Source organism: Arachis stenosperma, chromosome 7, assembly GCF_014773155.1.
Source record: "Arachis stenosperma cultivar V10309 chromosome 7, arast.V10309.gnm1.PFL2, whole genome shotgun sequence".
Taxonomy (NCBI): domain Eukaryota; kingdom Viridiplantae; phylum Streptophyta; class Magnoliopsida; order Fabales; family Fabaceae; genus Arachis; species Arachis stenosperma.
The window spans coordinates 81,420,622-81,437,639 of record NC_080383.1 but is presented as its reverse complement, the minus strand read 5'-3'; the positions used below and the strand labels follow the sequence as shown (position 1 = coordinate 81,437,639).

General features: G+C 34.7%; 1 protein-coding gene and 1 non-coding gene across 5 annotated transcripts; both read right to left on the bottom strand.

Annotated features, from left to right (window-relative positions):
- Positions 1 to 914: 914 nt before the first annotated feature.
- LOC130941461 (thiosulfate/3-mercaptopyruvate sulfurtransferase 1, mitochondrial-like) lies at positions 915 to 6,880 on the bottom strand. 4 transcript variants are annotated; one of them, XM_057869971.1, is made up of 12 exons: positions 6,637 to 6,880; positions 5,491 to 5,676; positions 4,793 to 4,852; positions 4,569 to 4,631; positions 4,311 to 4,435; positions 4,037 to 4,199; positions 3,818 to 3,877; positions 3,345 to 3,403; positions 2,493 to 2,574; positions 1,794 to 1,857; positions 1,629 to 1,696; positions 915 to 1,205 (listed from the first exon to the last, which is right to left on the bottom strand). In XM_057869971.1, exons 1-12 carry the CDS (start codon positions 6,739 to 6,741, stop codon positions 1,107 to 1,109), a joined length of 1,134 nt encoding a protein of 377 aa, XP_057725954.1. In that variant the 5' UTR covers positions 6,742 to 6,880; the 3' UTR covers positions 915 to 1,106. The 4 variants fall into 4 exon arrangements, with proteins under 4 accessions (XP_057725954.1, XP_057725956.1, XP_057725957.1 ...); XM_057869973.1 differs by lacking the exon at positions 6,637 to 6,880 and adding an exon at positions 6,494 to 6,614; XM_057869974.1 differs by lacking the exon at positions 6,637 to 6,880 and adding an exon at positions 6,527 to 6,605.
- Positions 6,881 to 16,234: 9,354 nt separating this feature from the next.
- LOC130943006 (small nucleolar RNA R71) lies at positions 16,235 to 16,342 on the bottom strand. The gene has a single exon (XR_009071546.1). It is a non-coding gene; the product is annotated as a small nucleolar RNA R71 (small nucleolar RNA).
- Positions 16,343 to 17,018: the final 676 nt, after the last annotated feature.

Sequence of the window (17,018 nt, the reverse complement as noted above, 5' to 3'; positions counted from 1 at the left end):
GTGTTGTAAAATAACTAAATAAATAAGGAAGAGATACAAATATAAAATAAAGAAATATAAAAGAGAGAGAAGAGTGAGTTAGCAGTATAAGAGAGGGAGAAAATTTTATTGATTGTTCGCATATATACAGCCTCATATCATGTCCTATTTATACATGCATGAAATGTTTATTTTTCAATTTTCATTTAATGTGATTCTCTTGGAAATGGACATCCACATCCTCCATTCTTATCAAAACAATAAAAAAAAGTTTTTTTTTTTAAATCAATCCAAAATTGGAAGAAAAATCTTTGATTCATGATCTATCTCTTTTGGCATTATCATAAAATATAAATCACGAATCAAGAGTTTATTAAATCATATAACAATTACACCTCAAGGCACAACAACAACAACACACGAACAGCAGGCTCACAAGATTAACCAACCACTCCTTATTTCAAGTGGCATATGTTCCCCTTTCTTTCTAATTCATCGACCAAAAAAAAATAGAAGTAATCGTCAACTGCTCCATTCTACCTACAGGAACCATTCAAGCCACTATGTACGTCACCGCATACCTTATCATATCGACTCTATCATACCCCTTTTTTTTATTTTCATTCTAGGATTTTCAACCTTAATTAAATGTTCATGTAACAATACTCTAAACAATATAACTTTTAAGTCAAAATGGATCATGATGGAAAATATACATTTTTTGGCTATGAGAAAAATTCGCGAGAAGACCTAAAACAAATAAGAAATGCAATAGCTAGGTATATGGTGAAGAGGTTTCATAACTAGCATTTTGGTAATATAGTTGATAGCTAAAAAACCAGAAACCACCCTAATTTGAACCAAAAGGATGTTTGTCCAATTTCGAAATAATACCTTGTTTAGAAAAATAATAATGACAAAATAAAACCTTATACAACAGCATAAAATATCTAAACCTTAGAATAACCCTACCATTATTTTCACATAAATTAATGTTTGCCATAAACACATGCAATCAATCTAGTGAATGAAAAACGGTGTGCTCAACATGTTTGAGAACTGAGACTTTTGTTAAGAAACTATAGTTGTACAAGGTGCCATGGTAATCTAAACTATATATTTGAGTCTTAAGATGAGGTTTCAACAGGAGTATCAGGGTTTGCTCCCCATTCTGTCCAAGATCCATCGTAAACCGGAACATCAATTTTTCCGAGTCGGTGAAGACCCTACAAAGAAAACTTTTTACTTTAATAAACATAATACATTGAAATTTTAAATTTTATAATTTTTTCTATAAATAATGTTTTAATTGGTAACATTAACATGCCAACGAGCTACAGCCTAGATGGCATAGTCTTCCCATACTCACCTAGAAATATATATTTTTTGAATAATATAAAAAGATTTTGTTTAATGAATATTAGAGAAGACTAAAATCTGAATATTCAAATTAATATGAAAAATTCATGTAATTTCCAGAGACTCCTGTTTTAATATCAAGAAACTAAAGAAACATCAACCTACAGCTATATCAAGTTATATTTTATTTTACTTTGTTCTTTTATCCGATTCATAGTCGTAGTAAACTTTAGGCATATTCATCTTCCAAAGCAAAGAACACACTCAATTCATTTAAACGAGAGATGTACCAATGCGAGAATGCAAGCAGTTACGCCTGTTCCACAAGAAGTAATGATAGGGCTTTCCAATGAGATGCCTGTAAAGGAATTGGAAAATATATACAAGTATCAAAAACAAAGGAAGTAAACTAACTTCAACATTATAAATATCCATCAACATAGGTTTAGTCGTACCAGCTTGTTCAAATCGCTTCTTAAGTTCATCTGCTGGTAACAATGCTTGTGAACCATCTAGCAACTACAGGCAAAGAACTGATATATGTGTATGCATGCATTGAAAAATTCTAAATGCTGTAAAAGCTTTAGCATATAATGTTTAGAACTACATAGAGTTGGTAAAAGCAGTTTTTTTTTTTTGTTTAAAACCAAAAAATATACATGTGTGTGCATTTTACTACCTTCTTTCCCATTCCCAATACAATACGATAACAATGCAAATACTCGTTTTTATAAGAATGCAACAGTTTAACAAACACGAAGCAGCTTCTTTATACTTGCAATTTAGAAAAGTTTTCATTTATGTGGAATGTATATATATATATATATATGCCATGCTAGAGAAAGATAGCACCAAAACGATGAACCGAGGGTAGCCAGATATTTAGCAGAGGATAGTGCTATAAGTAAAAAATTTAGGTTGCGTTTGGTTTGCATTTTCATTTTCTGTTTTTATTTTCAGTGTTTTCTATTTTCAGAATTTTTTTGGCAAAAAAACAGAAAAGAAGACTTTATTGTTTTCACTCTTTCTTTCACAAAATCCAGAAAACAGAAAATACTAAAAATAAAAATAGAAAATGAACACACAAACCAAATGAACCATAATTTGGTTTAGTGGGTAAATCACAACAAAATCGACATGACAATATGCTGTACCTGGGGAAATGGAATGCACTTGCTGCCAGGTACATGACCACTTCGGATTCCCTTTCTCGGTTCTGGTGCAGCTCCATCAAACCTGCCAAACGATAAAATTTCCATAAATACAAGACACATATCAGGAACAGAATCCCTAAGCTAGTAAACTTTTGTTCACTCAAAAAAAGAAAGCTACTAAATCCATGGAAAGAAAGTGAACTATGGGGTAAGAAATTTATACACAAGAAAATATTCAGTGGGAGGATGTTGAAACCTCAAAATACTAAAGTTCATGTTAGGAGGGGAAATTAAACACCCAAGATCATTCAGATTATATTATATTAAATATTTAAAACTGTAATACTTGCTTGTTGAGATAATAAGCAACTATTTCACACATGAAACACATGCTTCTAAACAATTAAATGTTCTCAATTAGTTAATAGTTATTCAGCTTCACAAAACCTGACATGTTAACAAATTTGACATGTTGATAATGAAAGATTAATTGACTTTTATCAATCCTTGCAAGATTAATGAACAAGAAACAACCACCATTACAAAATGAGTATCTTTTATGTTTCCTTTTAAAAAGTTGAAATGATATAGAACCAGATTCACATTGAGGTTCCAATTGGCAGATTTAAAAATTACTCTTTTTGCTAAATCAGCTCATTACTTCAGGACTTACATAAAGGCTTATGGATCATTGTTAATAATAATAGTAATAATCACAAAACAGATTGCAGTTTATCAACATACATTTTATTTTGTCTTGAAAGTGCCAACATATAGTTATCCACTACATGCGTGCAAATACATGAAATCATGCAAAAAATATACAAACTGTCTGGAGGATATATGAAGTACCTGGCCTGTGATCGAGCATCAATGTGTTGGTGACTCTTTTCTTCAACATTTCTCTTAACCTGAAAGTCGAGAGAAGAAAAAAAGAAATAAGGAAACATTTAAAGCATTACAATTTCTCTTATAGTTGATATAATATTTGATTACTGCATGTATTGTGGGCTATCTGTAGGTTTATTTATGGTAAAAAGTTCATTTTAATCTAACAAAGATGTCAATTTATCAAACATTTTTGCTATATTCAGACCTTGGCTTCATAAGCAATCAATAATGATATTTTTAAAAAAAAATCTAACTAATTTTGGGCTCTCTAGGATGCAACCTTCCAAAATTTCCACAAGCAAGAATATTACCAACATGATTTAAATAATTGCATAAGTGATTAAATCAGTTTGAACATCCAATTTCTAAAATGGAATGATCGTATTATAATTCATTTACTTATTTTCACAGATGATGTATATAATGCAACCAACCTGATCAAGTGTCCACACAAGATGAGGCTGAAACTTTGTTTGGAAAGTGATTGGGCCAACCTAGTAACAAAACATACATATAAGAAGCGATCATAGAAACAAAATGAATGTGTTCACATTATGACATTACACGTTTACTACATGTAAAAGAAAGGCAGTCAAAAGAAAAAATACAAATACATTATCACATTAAAATACAAGGACAAATTCCAAACTTACTGCTTGCCCGTGATACACTTTTTCAATAGCCTCGCTAGCAGCGCTAGCCTTAAGAATAGCATCACTAGAGGCGCTGGATTCAACATCGTAACCCGATGCACGCCATCTTGGCAAGCCACCATCTAAAACCCAAATCCTATTGTGGCCAAATACTCGGAACATCCTTGAATAAGCAAAAGAAGAGGAAACAGGTATTAGTTAAAGAAGATAGCGAAATCAGTTACTACATGATCCATTAATAATATATTGTTCATAAACAACCAGCATGGCTCACCACCAAACACGAGCAGCACTAAATAGTCCTTTTCCATCATAAACAACCAAATCATCTTTGTTCTCTATGCCAAGAGCAGAAACAGCGGCAGCAAAAGCTTCCTCTGACGGCAACATGTGTGGCAACTAATCAAAAAAATAAGAGTGGAGCTTTAAATATTAGTCATAATGTAAAATGTAATAGCATTGACTGACAATATGCATGTCACACATTGATAAGACACATGCATAAACATGTAGTCTGATCTGATAAACTCACTTTTGTAGTTTGATCTGATATTCCATCAACATCAAAGAAAAGGGCCCCAGGAATATGAGCAACCTGTTGGATGTGGCATTACACAAATTACACATGATTGGGAAGCTAGGATACAAAAACCAAAGAAGTAAGTAATTGTAGAAGATACATTCAAATGATGCCACGTACTCTGCAACAGAATTTCAAAGTTCAAGAATGCAAATCCTGAGAAATCATGTCCATACCTGATATTCTTGGATTGGGTTCCTCTGTTCATCCGGCATGTACCACGATGCATCCAACACCTTAAATCAAATACACAAGATAAGCCTTAGTTCTTGAATGGATAACGTAATTAAAATGAAACTATGGAACCATTTCTGAAGATGTACCCTTCAGACAGTGTATATGGAGCTAGGAAGTTTTGAAGAAGTTGAAATAGCATATTCAGTTTATGCAAAGAACCAAGAACTGACTATACAATTCATCAAATTTTAATACATGCCATAAATACACATATTGTATGGTGTAACGAGATTCTTAAACCTAATACATCAAGATCACACAAGTTTTTGGATCTTTAGTCAATAATTTGCCAATAACAAAGTTCAGTTAATAATTAATGCACGCCATCAATAAAGAGCTATTTCGGTTTTTTTTTTTCCACATGTGATCAAATTAATGAATGCAGCACTTTCCTTGTCTGCCATTTCTGGGGTATGCAAAACACACATGCAGGAATGGATAAAATAAAGGCAGCCAGCCCAGTACACAAGCATCGCGCATTAACGCAGGGTCCAGGAAAGGTCCGCATATACACAATCTAACCTGATAATTACATCAGTGGTTGTTTCCACGGAGGAAGCAACAACCTTAGAAATATAGAGTTTAAAATTCCGTAAGATCACTGCCAAGCAAGCAATAAAGAAGACTAAGCAAGTACCTTCACATAAGGATCCTTAAGGTTATCATAAAGCCAATCGACAGAAACAACTGGTTCATTTGTTGATACAGATCTTGTGGATTTTGCTTCTGCGGAGAAAGCCATACAACGAATCCAACCAGTTGTTTTTGGGTTATGAACTGTATAGGTTTTCACAGTTCCGTTAAATAGCAGCCGCTTCTGCACCTAGAAGAGAAAATATACAATAAATAGTTCAGCTCACTACCATAATATCTTTTTTCTGTTTCTAATTAATAGAAACATAAAAATCATCGAGGTCAAAAGGATAATACGGTAATAACTTAGTGAGTTACCTTCATCAATATTTTTATTTTCTGTTTATGCTAAAATAAACGATGAACTTAAAGAGAGTTTAGATTGAAAAGGGAAGAGTTCTGTACAAGATAACATTTGTGAAATTGCTTCTTTTAAACTTTTCATGCATTATAATAACATCAGAATCAATTGTGTGTATCAGTGATTCCCTCATACAACCAATGAACACAAATGTAATTATATAGAGAAAACCAAAACTTGTATTAGAATTGATGATACCTCACAGGTGCAAAAGAGAAACGATAAATCCTGCTAATTCAAAATTTCTGCCACATACAATGAATTTTCCTTAAATGTTATGTAACTGCAACCAAATGCTACTGTGACTGAAATTTTAAACAAGGAGGACCAATTTCCTAGTGCAAAAACTATAATCAAAAACAACAAAAAGATGTTTCAATTCAGTTAATTAGTCAGATAATATCCTTTGACTAAGAACTAGCAAGAAAAGAAACCAAAACCAGAGCCAGTTTGTTATGAATTTGACTTGCTGATACCACTTCAGTTGACACAGTTAAAAAAAAATTAATCAACGGAAACTGATGTTATATGAAACTCATTTCTTTTTGGAAATTACCACACGGAACAAGAAACAAACGCCTTTCTAGCAACACAACCCAATTCCACACACACAAAATTTCTAAACTTTATCGAGACAATCGCATACCACAGAAGGCCAGAACAAGAAAACAACAATAACCTCATGAAAGCATCCAGCGAGAGAGCGCCAATTTTCTTAGATATAAAAAAAATGGAAAAAACGAACAAGCAATCGAGAACGTGAATTAAAATAAGAATTATGATACTTACAGTGGATAAGGAAGAGAGAATCTGTGACGTTTGAGGTGGGAAAGTGGCGGAAGGGTGAATCAAGCGAGCACTCAAGAGTGCCCTTCTCAAAAGGGTTGAAGCCATTTTGATGAATGAAATTGACACAATATAACTAGTAAGAGGTTGCAAAGGCTAAAAGCCAAAGCTCGTGTGTGTGTCTCTCTCTCTCTCACCGTCACACTCTCTCTTTCTCTCTCTTGAGTGTCTCGAGCTCAATGGGCCATTGCCACTATACGACGACCATGCTAATTATTAGTAGTAAAAACTAAAAAGTCCCTAAATTAACACGGTTTATAGAAATTGGATTATTTCTTAAAAGATAACATTAAATCGGGTTTTAATAAATTAAAAGCAATTAAAAGCAAATATAATTTTTCATACAAAATTAATACTCAACCAAAGACAACTTGAAAGGATTCTTTTATTTAAACTAATTAAATATATTATTTATCAAAATTCATAATGCAAAAAATATTTATTGATATATATAATTTTATACATCGTAGATGTATTCAAATACACATTAATACGTATTTTGGATACTCAATCACCAGGATATGATTCAACAAAAACTATACGTTTGCAAAATGCATTCGGAATAAGGCACAAAGTAGAAACCAAATACTCAGTACTCAGGATATATGCGTAAAAAAAAATCGGATCACAATTAAGAGTGACAAACGAGTCTAAATTCATTGGGCCCGCTAGCTAACTTGCCAAAAAAAAGTGGGTCGGACTGAAAAATTGAGACCGTCACACATTAAAAGCCCGCCTAACCTGCACCACTTAAACTGTGAGTTTTGGTGGGTATTGGCGGGGTGGGGCAGGCTTTCTGGTCGGGTTTAGGAATTTTTGAAAATGTTCTAATTTAGTATTTTGGATTATGTTTTATTTTTGATTGATTATGTTCTAAACTTGTAGATGTTTAATTATATATTTTGGACAATATTTATTTTACTTTGGACAATATTGGTTTTATTATTTTGTTTCAAAAAACTTGGTTTATGATTATATTTATTACATATTTATAATTATAAAGACTTTAATGTTTGTGAATTTAAAAAATATATTTTTTATGTATTTAAAAATTATAATTTATTAAAATAGTTGTGAAATTATATATATTATTTAATACTTTTTTTGGTAATTTATATTATTTAATATTTAATAGTAAAAAAAAGAGATTTGGCGGTTTTGGCCAGCCTGCCCGCCAGCTCGCTGTTAAGCGGGGCGGGGTGAGATTTCAAGACAGCCTCATTAGGCGGGACGGGGCGGGCCAGCCCGCCAAAGGACAGGTTTTTGGGAGGACGGGGCGGGCTTCCCTACTTGCCACACATTCACAATATCCGAAATATATATAAACGACTATATATGATGAGTGTAAACCCCGAAAAATTAGCGAATAATTAACTAATAAATTAAATTTTAATAAAGGAAATTAGAAAATGCAAATTTTATAGTAAAATATGACAGAGCTCATTAAAACGAAAATTTTGACACTAATTTAAAAGAATTTGGCCCAAAATTAAGTCAAACGGACCGAACCGGACGAACTGGGCCCAAGGCCCAACTCAACCCATTAACCTTAATAAACCACAGCTTCCCCCTTTCTCCTTCTTCTTCATTTACGCTGCACAACAAGGAAAGAAGGGGAAAAAGCTTTCAACCCTAACCTTGTGAACAAACCACTATATCTCCGAGCTCCGAGCTCCAATCGCCGCACTGTTTGCGGCCACGAGACCACCGCGTCGGGCTCTAGAAATCTACCGGAACAATTTCATAGGTAAGCGTCATTCTCACTCCAATTTCTCTACCCCCTTGAATTTAAAAAGTTAGTAAGTATCCATATTGAGATTTGTTGATTTTGGTTCTTTAGGTTCGTTCTAGCTTGCAAAACTTGTTGGGCTTGGTCCGTTTGGTCCGTGGGTACGGTAAAGATCATCAACCCTAGTCAATTTCTTGAATTTGTGTATTGGGTATTGAATTTGGGTATCTATGTGTGATGTAGGTGAATTAGGCTTGTATATGTGTATGTTGGAGGCTTGATGGAGTTTGGGAGACCTTGTCTTGGAGATTTTGAACCTTGAGGGTTGTGTTTGGTGCCTTGGTGGTGTCTCAAGAAATACGTGGAAATCGGCCAAGGTATGGTTTAGGTTTCGCATATTTAATATATAATGTTCTGTGAAAACTTAGGCTAGCTGACCATATGAAAGGCTGGAATGTATGTGTATGTGGAATGCTTAGTGTTCATGGTGATATTGTTATTATTGATTGAATAATTGGTGGATGTTGATGGTTATTATGATATTGGGTTATTGGGTTATGGATTGATGGTTGTGATGTGAATAGATGGAAAGGGGTGGCGGTATGTTGATGATTCTATTGACATTATCGAAAGATTCTACACATGAAAGACTCAAAGAAAACGAAAAACTCAACAAGAACAAACACAAAAGACTTAAACAAAAAGTTAAGAATGCTTGAAAATAAACTGCTTTGAAAAAGGTTTTTGGGAAAGTTTTAAAATTTTTGGAATTGAAAAACACGAACATGTAATACTCTAACCAAGAACAAGAATTAAACAAAGAAAAGAAAAATATTTTTGAGAAAACTTTTTAAATTATTCGAAAAAATAAAGAAGATAAAAACAAAAATAAAACACTCAATTGAAAATAATCAAGAAATAAAGTACCTGATCTAGGAAGCAAGACAATCTGTCAGTTTGTCCAAACTCAACAATCTCCGATAACAGCGCCAAAAACTTGGTTCACGAATCCTCACACTTTTGTACAGCTATACCAGCAAGTGCACTAGGTCGTCAAAGTAATACTTGAGCGAGTCAAGATCGATCTCACGAGGATTGTGGTTTGAAACAAGCTATGGTTATCTTGCAGGTCTTAGTCAGGCGAATCAGAAGGTTGTGGATTTGTGATATCTAAACTGGGTTGACATGAAAGGAATAAAGCAAAAGGGATAGAAAATACTTTGCAAACTAGAATGTGATCAGTAATAGGAATATAGTTGAAGATTGGAATTGCTTTGTCTTTCTGAATTAACTCTGGTATTACTGTCTTCTCTGCTTGTGAATGATCTCTTCTGTGGTAGGCTGTATGTGATCAATGCCATGGGCCGTGGTCATTGATCTCCTCTGCTACAGATTAAACACCATTGGCCGTGGTCATCCAATTTGACGAAGGGTGAAGCTCTAGCAGTTCATTCTCCTGGAGATCCTACTTAAAACACCACAAACAAGGTCGAATCTTCCGGATCAGAGAATACTGCTTCTTTGGATTCTAGCCTATACCACAAAGACCCTAATCTCCCTGGAAATCGGCTTAACTGGTGTCTCGAGAAGTCCCCAATGAAGTCGTGGATTAGCCATCTGAGAGATGTATAAACATAGCTGTTGGCTCGTGCTTTCTAGTCACGTATTCACACGAAAATAAGTAGACACGGGTGTTTGTTAGGCACGTTCGTCTTAGTATGATGAACAGAGCTGATTGTCACTGATCATCCTATTCAGCATGTTAAAGAGCGGATATACATCTTAGAAATAAATCAAACACGGATTGAAGAAGAAACAGTAATACTTTTATTAATTCATATGACTCAACAAGGCTCCTCCCCTCAACCTAGGAGGTTTAGAAACTCATACTGAAAGGAAATACAGTGATAAAACTCGAAAATAATGTGTATCTTCCCAAAGAGGTCTGAAGACATCGTGTAAAATAACTCTTCAATACTGAACAGATGACTAGTAAGGGTAAAACAATCTATTTAATACTTAAATCCATTTCAGAGGCCCACTTGGTGAGTGTTTGGGCTGAACTTTGATGAGATCCACGTGCTAGGGGACCTCTAGGGCATTGAACGCTGGCTAGGGGGTCTTCTCTAGAAGTTTGGACACTGGTCTCTGCTCTTTGGGCGCTGGACGCCTGGAAGGGGGTAGAAAGCTGGCGTTGAATGCCAGTTTTGGGCCTTCTAATCTGAAGCAAAGTATAGACTATTATACATTTCTGGAAAGCTCTGGAAGTAAGCCTGACAAAGCCATTGAGAACACTCCATTTAGACTTCTGTAGCTCCAGAAAAGCTCTTCCGAGTGTAAGGAGGTCAGATCTGGACAACATCTGCAGTGCTTTCTCTGTGTCTGAATCAGACTTTTGCTCCAGCTCCTCAATTTCAGCAAAAAATTATCTGAAATTGTACAAAAACACAAACTCATAATAGAATCCAAAAATGTGAATTTAACACTAAAACCTATAAAAACTTAATAAAAACTAAACAAAACCTACTAAAAACTATATGAAAATGATGCCAAAAAGCGTATAAAATATCCGCTCATCAGTTTGCATCAAGGAATTGGAAATCAAAGGTGGGAAGAGCCTTAAGCATATGGATACTCTTCTTGGCAACAACCTCTTCCGATTTCTTATGGATATAATCCAACTCCTAATGCATACTAATCTAACGAATGCGATGAACTTCCTTGCGGGTATCAACCACAACCACCATATGCCAATGAACCCTATCCTCGACATAGCCCTCAACCACCATACTCACAAGCCCCATACCACTAAATACCTCCATATAATCCTTACTCATACCCACCATATCAATAATTATATGAGCCATACTTAGAGTCACCACCATTCCAATACCAATACTCCCGAGAACCACCAATTTCATATACACCACCTCAAGACTCTCACCAATATGAACCACCTTCCAACTATGACACATTTTCTCCAAATAATGAATCCTCTTTTCTACCATCGCCTTCATTGGACGAATTTCTCCAACCCCTAACGCAAAGAACAACAAGAACTTCTAGCTTATTGCCAAAAGAAAAAAGAAGAGGAGCAAAAGGAGCTAGAGAGGCTAGGAACCATGGTGGCTACCATGACTGAAGTTTTTAACCACATAGCCTTCCACCTACGCTCATGCAATCAGGACACTCCCATCGATGAATGTGGAGGATTAATTGAGGGGCATACTGAGAAGGAGAATTTCGAGCTTCAAGGAGAAGAGAATGAGTTGAAGCAAGAGTTGCAACAAGAGGAGGAAGTTGAGATAATTGAACTGGAAGAAGTGGTTGAAGATTTAGGAGATGTTGAATGCAAAAAGGAATCTAAAGTTGTAGAGCCCTCTTCCATGGAGTTTGAAAGTGATGTTGAGGAGGATAGTGCACAACCTCCAAAGCATATTGTGAGTGAAGAATTGGAAGAAATGGAGCAAGCAACAAGTCCTCTTATTGATGATTATTTTGCATCAACATATGATCCTTTTGAGCTTGATGAATCCTTCCCCCCATTGAACTTGAATTTGATGTTAAGGTAGATTTTCCTCAACCTCCAAGATATGACTTATGTGATGGGGAAGAGTTAGAAGAAGTTAGTGAGAAAACATTTGAATTTGAGGAAGCTTATCAAGAGGTGAAAATAGTCAAAGAAGAGCACAAGAAAGTGGAACTTGCAAGACTATTGGAATCATCCCTTCCTAGGTCACCATCATCCATTACATCACTCAAGTGGGTAAAATTCATATCCCTTAGCCTTCTTATTCCGCTTGAATATGGGTTGCTTGAAACGGATGGTCAACTTAGAGCTCTTTGTAGAATTAAGAGCAAGAGAGAAATTTGGAAGCACCATTCTAGGTTCATTGATGAGCGGATAATTTATACGCTTTTTGGCATTATTTTTAGATAGTTTTTAGTAGGATCTAGCTACTTTTTAGTATATTTTTATTAGTTTTTAAGCAAAATTCACATTTTTGGACGTTACTATGAGTTTGTGTATTTTTCTGTGATATCAGGTATTTTCTGCTGAAATTGAGGGACCTGAGCAAAAATCTGATTCAGAGGCTGACAAAGGACTGTAGATGCTGTTGGATTCTGACCTCCCTGCACTTGAAATGGAATTTTTGGAGCTACAGAAACCCAAATGGTACGCTCTCAACTGCTTTGGAAAGTAGACATCCAGGGCTTTCTAGTAATATATAATAGTTCATACTTTGCTCGAGTTTAGATGACGCAAACTGGCGTTCAACGCTAGCTTTCTGCCCTATGCTGGCGTTAAACGCCAGAAACAAGTTGCAAGCTAGAATCAAATGCCAGAAATAAGTTACAAACTGGCATTTAACTCCAAGGAAGGCCTATACACGTGGAAGCTTCAATGCTTAGCCCAAGCCCACACCAAGTGGGCCCGGAAGTGGATTTCTGCATCATTTACTTGTTTATGTAACCCTAGTAACTAGTTTAGTATAAATAGAACATTTTACTATTGTATTAGACATCTGGGGATTATCCTTAGATCATCTTTGGACGACCTTTTGGAATATCTTTGAATCATTTTTATTCCTTAGACATTGGGGGCTGGCCTCACGGCCATGCCTGGACCATCATCACTTATGTATTTTCAACGGTGGAGTTTCTACACATCATAGATTAAGGTGTGGAGCTCTGCTGTTCCTTGAGTATTAATGCAAAGTACTATTGTTCTTCTATTCAATTCAAGCTTATTCTTATTCTAAGATATTCATTCGCAAACAAGAACATGATGAATGTGATGATTATGTGACACTCATCACCATTCTCACTTATGAACGCGTGATTGACAACCACTTCCGTTCTACATGAAAACAAGCTTGAATGTATATCTCTTGGGTTTCTAATCAACGATTCACATCGACTCCCCTCTGACAATGGGGCATCTGAATCCAAGATTAGAATCTTCGTGGTATAGGCTAGAATCCATTGGCAGCATTCTTGAGATCTGAAAAGTCTAAACCTTGTCTGTGGTATTCCGAGTAGGATCTGGGATGGGATGACTGTGACGAGCTTCAAACTTGCAACTGTAGTCTGTAGGGCGTAGTAACAGACGCAAAAGGATAGTAAATCCTATTCCTACACGATCGAGAACCAACAGCTGATTAGCCATACGATATCTGTGCATGGTATTTTTCATCCGAGACGAGAAATCTGACTGTTGATTAGCCGTACAGAAACCGTAGAGGACCATTTTCACTGAGAGGACAAGAAGTAGCTATTGACAACGATGATACCCAGCATACAGCTTGCCATAGAAAAGGAGTATGAAGGATTGGATGAAGGCAATAGGAAAGCAGAGATTCAGAAGGAACAACGCATCTCCATACGCTTATCTGAAATTCCCACCAATGAATTACATAAGTATCTCTATCTTTATTTTATGCTTATTTATCTTTTAATTATCAAAACTCTATAACCATTTGAATCTGCCTCACTTAATTTACAAGATGACCATAGCTTGCTTCAAGCCGACAATCTCCGTGGGATCGATCTTTACTCACGTAAGGTTTATTACTTGGACGACCTAGTGCACTTGTTGGTTAGTTGTGCGAAGTTGTGAAAAATAGTTGAGATTACAATTGTGCGTACCAAGTTGTTGGCGCCATTGAGATCACAATTTTGTGCACTAAGTTTTTGGCGCCGTTGCCGGAGATTGTTCGAGTTTGGACAACTGACGGTTCATCTTGTTGCTCAGATTAGGTAATTTTCCTTTTGTTTCAACCTTTATTTTATTTTCAAAAAGTCTTCAAAATCTTTCAAAAAATTTTCTTCTTTTTCGTTTTTCTAAAAATAAATTTCGAAAAATTACAAAAAAAGAAATTAATAAAATCATAAAAACCCCCATATTTTGTGTTTCTTGTTTGAGTCTAGTGTTAATTTTTAAGTTTGGTGTCAATTGCATGTTTTAATTTTTCAAAAAAATTTTTGAAAATTCATGCATTGCATTCTTCATGATCTTCAAGTTGTTCTTGATGAGTTTCCTTGTTTGATCTTCATATTTTCTAGTTTTGTGTCTCTTCTTGTTTTTCATATGCATTTTTAGTTTGTTAGTGTCTAAGCATTAAAAATCTCTAAGTTTGGTATCTTGCATGTTTTTCTTTTCTTGAAAATTTTTCAAAAATAAGTTCTTGATGTTCATCATGATCTTCAAGGTGTTCTTGGTGTTCATCTTGACATTCATAGTGTTCTTGTATGCATCAATTGTTTTAATCCAAAAATTTTTATGTGTTGAGTCATTTTGTGATTTTTCTCTCTCATCATTAAAAGTTCAAAAATAAAAAAATATATTTCCTTTATTTCTCTCACAAATTTCGAAATCTTTGGGTTGATTTAGTCAAAAAATTTTAAAATAAGTTGTTTCTTGTTAGTCAAGTCAAGATTTCAATTTCAAAATTTATCTTTTCAAATCTTTTTCAAAATCAAATCTTTTCTTTTTCCTTTTATTATTTTCGAAAATTCTTTAAAATTAATTTTCAAAAATCTTTTTTTCTTAATTTTATCTTCTATTTTCGAAATTAACACTAACAATTAATGGTTTGATTCAAAAATTTCAAGTTTGTTACTTTCTTGTTAAGAAAGATTCAAACTTTAAATTTTAGAATCATATCTTTTAGTTTCTTGTTAGTCAAGTCATTAACTTTAATTTTCAAAATCAAATCTTTCTAAATTTCTTTTTCAAATCTTTTTCAAAATAAATTTCAATCTTATCTTTTCAAATATATTTTTTTTCAAATCATATCTTTTTCAAAATCTTTTCTAACTTCTTATCTTTTCAAAATTGATTTTCAAATATTTTCCAATTAATTAATTGACTTTTTGTTTGTTTTACTATTTCTTATCTTTTTCAAAACTACCTAATTACTTTTCTCTCTCTAATTTTCGAAAATCACCTTCCTCTTTTTCAAAATTCTTTTTAATTAACTAATAGTTTTTAATTTTAATTTTAATTTTATTTCTTCTCTTAATTTTCGAATTCTAACTAAATTTTAAAATAAAAAACAATTTTCTTTTCTTTTCTTCTAATTTTCGAATTTCCCTCTCTCTCTCTTTCTATTTATTTTATTTATTTACTAACACTTCTCTTCTCAAAATTCAAACCCCTCCCTTCTCTGTGTTTGAATTTTTCTTCTTCTTCTTTCATTCTTATTCTTCTACTCACATAAAGGAATCTCTATACTGTGAAATAGAGGATTCATCTTCCTTTTATGTCCTCTTCTTTTTCATATGAGCAGGAGCAAGGACAAGGACACTCTTGTTAAAGCAGATCCTGAACCTGAAAGGACTCTAAAGAAAAAGCTAAGAGAAGCTAAAGCACAACAATCCAAAGAAAACCTTACAGAGAATCTCAAAAAAGAAGTAATGGCCGAACCCAACAACAATGCAAGGAAGATGCTTGGTGACTTCACTGCACCAAATTTCAACTTCCATGGAAGAAGCATCTCAATCCCTGCCATTGGAACAAACAATTTTGAGCTAAAGCCTCAATTAGTTTCTCTGATGCAACAGAATTGCAAGTTTTATTGACTTCCATCAGAAGATCCTTTTCAGTTCTTAACTGAATTCTTGCAGATCTGTGATATTGTTAAGACCAATGGAGTTGATCCCGAGGTCTATAAGCTTATGCTTTTCCCTTTTGCTGTAAGAGACAGAGCTACAACATGGTTGGACTCTCAACCTAGAGATAGCCTGAACTCTTGGGATAAGCTGGTCACGGCTTTCTTAGCCAAGTTCTTTCCTCCTCAAAAGCTGAGCAAGCTTAGAGTGGATGTTCAAACCTTCAAGCAGAAAGAAGGTGAATCCCTCTATGAAGCTTGGGAAAGATACAAGCAATTGACCAAAAAGTGTCCTTCTGACATGCTTTCAAAATGGACCATCCTGGATATATTCTATGATGGTCTATCTGAATTGTCTAAGATGTCATTGGACCATTCTGCAGGTGGATCTATTCACCTGAAGAAAACGCTTGTAGAAGCTCAGGAACTCATTGACATGGTTGCAAATAACCAATTCATGTACACTTTTGAAAGGAATCCTGTGAGTAATGGGACGCCTCAGAGGAAGAGAGTTCTTAAAATTGATGCTCTGAATGCCATATTGGCTCAGAACAAAATGTTGACTTAACAAGTCAATTTGATTTCTCAGAGTCTGAATGGATTGCAAAATGCATCTAACGGTACTAAAGAAGCATCTTCTGAAGAAGAAGCTTATGATCTTGAGAACCCTGTAATGGTAGAGGTGAATTACATGGGTGAAGCCTATGGAAACACCTATAATCCCTCATGGAGAAATCATCCAAATTTCTCATGGAAGAATCAACAAAAGCCTCAACAAGGCTTTAATAATGGTGGAAGAAACAGGTTTAGCAATAGCAAGTCTTTTCCATCATCCTCTCAGCAACAGACAGAGAATTCTGAGCAAAGCCCCTCTAGCTTAGCAAACACAGTCTCTGATCTATCTAAGGCCACTCTAAGTTTTATGAATGAAACAAGGTCTTCCATTAGAAATTTGGAGGCACAAGTGGGTCAGTTGAGTAAAA

Excerpts from the sequence above, each read along its gene's own strand:
- LOC130941461 (XM_057869971.1), bottom strand. The coding sequence starts at position 6,741 with ATGGCTTCAACCCTTTTGAGAAGGGCACTCTTGAGTGCTCGCTTGATT. Across the intron at positions 4,436-4,568 it reads TATCAGATCAAACTACAAAA|TTGCCACACATGTTGCCGTC; the intron begins GTGAGTTTATCA and ends TTTTTTGATTAG. Across the intron at positions 1,697-1,793 it reads GAAGCGATTTGAACAAGCTG|GCATCTCATTGGAAAGCCCT; the intron begins GTACGACTAAAC and ends ATTCCTTTACAG.